Source organism: Adelges cooleyi, unplaced genomic scaffold (assembly GCF_023614345.1).
Source record: "Adelges cooleyi isolate 19-005CV unplaced genomic scaffold, UGA_ACOO_1.1 ACOO_flye_CR_arks_rails_tigmint_CR_PRNA_376, whole genome shotgun sequence".
Taxonomy (NCBI): Eukaryota; Metazoa; Arthropoda; class Insecta; order Hemiptera; family Adelgidae; genus Adelges; species Adelges cooleyi.
Window position 1 is genome coordinate 14,300,627 of NW_026096053.1, and position 6,029 is coordinate 14,306,655.

The window sequence follows — 6,029 nt, forward strand, 5'->3', positions numbered from 1 at the left end:
TAATATTTACTTGGCCGTAAAAATATGTATTTGGTCAAGATCAGGAAAAAAAAGACTGACTAAAACCTTTTGGTTTATTTGAAAATATATTACTACACACACACACACACTGATATTCTAAATAAGGAAAACAAGTAAGGAGCAAAGGATCGGACTGTGTTAATTTTGGACATCTCATGTTAGTGGGGATTCCGAGTATTCGAATACGTATTTTATTATTATAAAAAATAGTTGTATAATAATTAATACTTATACAACTATTTATTTAACTATAAATAATAATATAATTAGTACCAAAGAAACAATATTTTGTACTTTTATATGTAGTTCAATCGTGGTTATAATATTATTATTTATTAAATAACATACAACAAACGTAAGCAAATCATAAAATAGCTATTTTATTAACATATAAAATAAAAAAATTTAAAAATACAGCAAAAGATTCTTGAACTCCTACAACAAACAAGTGAACAATACAAACAATTCAGTCTATTAACATTTACGACTATTATTACGTTAAGTAGACGAGTACTTTATCATCACAATTGTCATTAAGTACTTATAATTAAGTTACTGATACCTACGTTTTTAGTGACTTAACGCTAGTATAAGTACTATAAGTAAATTAATAATCAACACAAGGAACAGTTATTATTATTATTATTATGTACACAAAGCATGTGTACGTACAAATTTTTTATGGTACTGACCACAAAAGCTTTAATACAAATATAATGGATCATATTTGTATCAACAAGTAAAAATTGTTGCAAAAAAAAAAATATCAAGTGCTGTGTGATGCAAATATTGGATGTTTGGTTGATTGCTCTCATATCAAACACAAAACAAAATTGTTTAACATTTAAATTATCTTTCAAAATTGAAAAAAAAAAAATTGATTGAGCAATCAAGCATGCGATTTAGTATAAATTTTTTTTAAAAAATTGTTTAAACTTATGTATACATATACTTATTTGTATATTTTACTTCAATGTATAACTAATAATAACAAGACGTAACATTATATATATATATATATATATAAATAAAATAAAACAAAAAAGCATCGCTATAACATTATTATTATTATTATTATCATTGTCAAGGTGCAAAATGAGACGTGTGTGTGTTTTACAATTCATCGCCATTTCATTTGGTATTAATTTTTGTAATAATAATGTGTATTTTATTATCGTCAACATTGATAATCCACTCGGCCGACATTTATTAACATTTATTCTATGTAATTCATAAGCAATACGATTGTTGCCTACTCAACACATTCATCATCTATATTTCAGTTAGTCAATATGAAAATGACCAACTATCAACATTGACCGCAAACATATACATCATGTACTAAGCTTTTTTGTTAGAAACTCGTAAAAAATAATACATTATCTCAAGTGACTATTTAACGACGGAGGTGTTCAATAATAATTATAAGAAACCGGATTTTTTATTCTTCTCCGAATCTGAGTACATCATGTTCAGTTCGACCGATCCATAGCTCTGAAAAATAATCATCGACTCGTTATTAACAATAATAATTTTAACTAAGTCGGTAAACTTAGCAAAACTATAAATTAGTTAAATAAAAAAATTCAAAAATACAATACAGCTCAATTACATACAAAAGCAAAAAATACAAATCTAATAGCGTTAAAAAAATACAAAGACGTTATATTCCATACTAGTACAAATAAAATCTTTCAGTTTTATGCAGGAGCGGACCCTTATTTTAAGTAAACATTTATTTGATACAGTAAATACAAACTTTTTTCACATAAGTATAGTTTGACACCCTTAATAAAGTGTCTTTAATGAGATAATGAGTCAATACTCATTATCTCCAAATGATTTATTTGTTATTTAAATAAAAGATGTCCAGGATGGCTCTGTAGGTATTTTGACAGTAAAATATTTTCTAAATAATATTATTACAATATCATTATTATGTTCAAAGTTCAAGTTTTATCTTAAGACGAAAGACGTATGGAGAAATCTCTTTACGGATGTTATTATTCATTACAAGTTCTGGTACAATGTAACGGTGTTTGTTAATGTTACAAAAAAAAAGGTGTACATGAGAATATTATAATCAAACATAATTGTAGACGGGAATAAAAATATATAAAAAAAAAACTAATGCCGTTTTTGTATTTGAATTAAAATGATAAAAATAATTTAACGCTACCAATGTGGACTATAAAAGAATAACTATAAATATAACTACAAGCATTCTTTTGTAAATTAATTTTAAGATACAGTTATAACCTTTGAACTGGACTAAACCTCTCATGCCAGCTGTGGAAACTGCCCTGGTGTCTAAACGTCTGACCATGCTGCCAAAAAGATATCCAAAAAAAGCATTATACAATATGAAAGAAAAAAATGATTTTCCCATATTATGTTTAAATTGGATATTAATTCAGATAGTTGGATATTGTACTTAACAGTTGATAAATTACAGAAGTAAATATAAACACTACAAATTATAATATGTTAATCACTGAAATGCTAATTTAAAGGTTCTAAAAAAAAAAAGTGACTGGAAACATTTTCATGTACCTTCATGATTGTAACGACTAACATTATACTAAACCTCTAATGCTAAAACTTCTATCAATAAATATTTAATTTTTTTTTCCAATACTTAAACTGTATTTGTATTAAATACGTTCAATATAACATAAAACGCTAAATAAATAATTAACAAAACAACAATAATTAATATTAACAAAGGTATTATGTGCAACGTACATACACACCGTCGGCCTAATTAATAGCAGTTACAACAATTTCATCGAGGATACAATTTTAGGAATCGCAGTAATGCCTTTTTAAAAATTAACAAGTTTTATTTTTCTCTTATTTGTCAAAAATTGTGGTGACTAATTTACGACTTTTAAGTATCAGGCCGACAACATATTATTACATCATAAACTAACTATTTGGTATTTTTACCGATATTAAAACGAAAAAGCTACTCACTCGAATTGTCGGACTGCCGTTTTCATTGTTTAATAAATCTGAATCCCAATCTTCTTCTTCGTTGGCGTCGAACGAATAGAAAGGGATCAATGAATGTCTCAACCGATCGAGTCTCCTTTTCCTTTGGATAGCGATTAACACCTAAAAGCACAAGTAAATGTTGATGATTTAAAATCATACAAAAATAAGAGTTTTTGTCACACTCACAACGAGAAAGACTAGAAAAAATATTACTACGATGATTATCACAGTCAGAAGATTGAACGGCATGGGCGGATGCGGAATGGCGGATGATTTTATAGCCGTCGGAACTGTAGATCTTACGTTATGTGCATCTGTCAAGTTGGCGACATGCTGAATCATGTCATGATGCACCATCTAAAGCAAATGGAACACATTGACTTCAAATCCTAATACTTGTTTAGCGCTAACATATAATAATATACATTGTACGGTGATGAAATTACGCAAACCGATGACCCATTCGAGCGAGAACGTAGTGTGGCATTTCACTAGAGCCCATATAAGAAACACATCAAATAAGAAGCTATTATTAAGAAGCCTTTATTATAAATACAAAACAAGATAAAAATGTTTTCAAAAAGATGCAATAATATTTTTGGTATACAATTAACAAATGGTAAAGCTACATTATTAAAATTGTAAAACTAAACTACACTTAAAATTTTTAAAGGTCCAAGTCCAAACGTACTGCGATGTACATAACAATGGTAAGGAAAAAAAAGTTGATTGTTACATCAATAGGTATATTGTAATTTATTCGATTAAACAGTTCAATAATTTCAGGCCTATCTTGGTTTTTATCATAATAATGCACAATAATATCAATAGTGTACAAAGAGCCGAATATACCAATAATAATATTATGATAACACTACATAATGATGTAACCACTGTTTTGGTCGTTTAGAACAACAAAACCTACCTAGATGGCGTTATAACATCCGTTTAACTTGGAAAATACATATTATTTTGTTTTAAAAATATATTTTGTAAAAATTCTTATTTCAAAAACTTTTTAAATGCATTTCAACCAAGTTTTAAGTAATTATATAAATAAAATAAAAAAATATATATATATATACATATATTCTAATTAGGTAGTCGTTCTTATTTTGAGTAATTTTTAATTATAATATTGGCATATTTTTTTCAGCATATTAGTGACACATAATATAGTGATACAAATATATCTTGTCATGTACATATCTAAACATTCTGCAAGTAATTAAAGTGTTTGTCTTTAATTGTTTGTTTCTATAAACTATTAAAAAGAGTATTGTAACTGTTGGTCCAATCATGGTTTATGGAACCAATTAAGTTTTGTGCAAACCAGCATGAGAACGAATAAAGGTTGTATGTCATTGTAATTATTGTTCAGGAGAGGGAAAACATAAAACAAACCACTTTTTTTATTAACACATTTAGTATACATTGGCATAAAATTAAATGTCTGATGTTTTTGAGCACTTAGTATTTACGGGCTGTGTTTATCTGAGGGGTTGATAAAATGGTAAAAATTAAAAAAATATATGTAAGAAGAAAAAATAAATACTTTGCATCGAACCTTTTTTTTAGTTTATCTCGCCATATATTAGGTAAGAGATACCGTTGTCTGATCAAAATATGAGCTAAAAAAAATAAGTAAAAAGTAGTTAAAAAAACGACTTTTTTGTCAATATAATATGTATATATATATAATATATGGCAATTCCTAAATATATACCACTTAATAAATATTTTGCCGATTATAAGCAATATATTTACATACTTAAACTACTCAAGGCGGACAGAGGTTAAACAAATATACACAAATATTGTTTTTTATTTTCATCCTTGTTCGTTCTTGATTTACTCGTCTGACTGGAAATTAATTGTTGTGGATTTGAAAAAAATTAGCATATTGTGCCCTTGAACCAAACACTTGAGGCCTACAGAATACAAATCGTCTAGAGAAACAAAAACAAATGACTAATTTCAATTAAATAAATGTGTTTCGCAGGACTAATAATTAAAAAAGATTTATTGCTCTTCGATCACACACGAATGTCGTAAGTCGTTGGATAGGTTAGTTTTCATCATATTGGACATGAGTTTTTTGTTTTTAATTAAACATATAATGCTGTGTTTTGAGCGTTTGATTTTGCAATAAGCTATTATATTTTGTTAATGCACAACCGTATTGGCATTGTGATGTTGGTATAAGATTAAATTTTAAAAAAATACTAGGAACTAACATATTATATTATTTATTACATTACATCGTGTGATGAATAATCTGTACGATTTCACCCGGTTTCCTGCTATTCCGGAAAAAAAACTTGAAATAATTTATAATATTATAAATTATATTACTCGATAAATTAATCTTTACACAAGCTCATAGCATACTTAAGATTGTAATTTTCGTTTGTTTCAGTTTGATTTTACCCTTCAAATTTATCAATATGTATTTTATAAAAAAGAAAACTGTATACAATGTACTGAATAGTAAAACTGTGTCCAATTGGCAACTCGCTTGGTGAGCAGTCCATATTTATATTTGAATAAAGTTGTTTATACACGTAGAACAAATATAGAATATATTTAAAAAGAAAATTAGTTGTACAATAGTAGGCATTACAAATTGATAATTTTTCAAAAAAATTCCAACTCGAAAACTAATGACATTTTTTTCAATTTGAAATTTTTCATATTTCGGCTGAATCTTTTTTACGAAAAAAATTTGACTATAGTTTTTAAACTTCAAGTTGGAGTTTATCCATCGGAAAATTAAGAAAAATGCTCGAGCAAGTACACACACCCGCTCAAGTTGTGGACGTGAAATTTTAAAGGATTTCTCAATCGAATGGGCCGGTATCCGTTGTAGGGGGTAGGGTTGGCGGGGGGGGGGTAAGTAATTTTTTTTTTTTTTTTTTAGACCAAGTCAGAAGTCAGAATACACGAGCAAAAAACGTGCGGTTATCATCACAATATTATACACACATACATTGTTATACCTACAAAACGCG

At 27.5% G+C, this 6,029-nt stretch overlaps 1 protein-coding gene across 3 annotated transcripts; it reads right to left on the reverse strand.

Annotated features, from left to right (window-relative positions):
- Window positions 1-377: 377 nt before the first annotated feature.
- Window positions 378-3,823, reverse strand: LOC126840468 (small integral membrane protein 29-like). 3 transcript variants are annotated; one of them, XM_050576226.1, is made up of 5 exons: window positions 3,444-3,823; window positions 3,232-3,375; window positions 2,998-3,138; window positions 2,281-2,348; window positions 378-1,515 (listed from the first exon to the last, which is right to left on the reverse strand). In XM_050576226.1, exons 2-5 carry the CDS (start codon window positions 3,373-3,375, stop codon window positions 1,494-1,496), a joined length of 375 nt encoding a protein of 124 aa, XP_050432183.1. In that variant the 5' UTR covers window positions 3,444-3,823; the 3' UTR covers window positions 378-1,493. The 3 variants fall into 3 exon arrangements, with proteins under 3 accessions (XP_050432183.1, XP_050432181.1, XP_050432182.1); XM_050576224.1 differs by having other exon boundaries at window positions 3,205-3,375; window positions 3,444-3,816; XM_050576225.1 differs by lacking the exon at window positions 2,281-2,348 and having other exon boundaries at window positions 3,205-3,375; window positions 3,444-3,810.
- Between the last annotated feature and the right edge of the window lie 2,206 nt (window positions 3,824-6,029).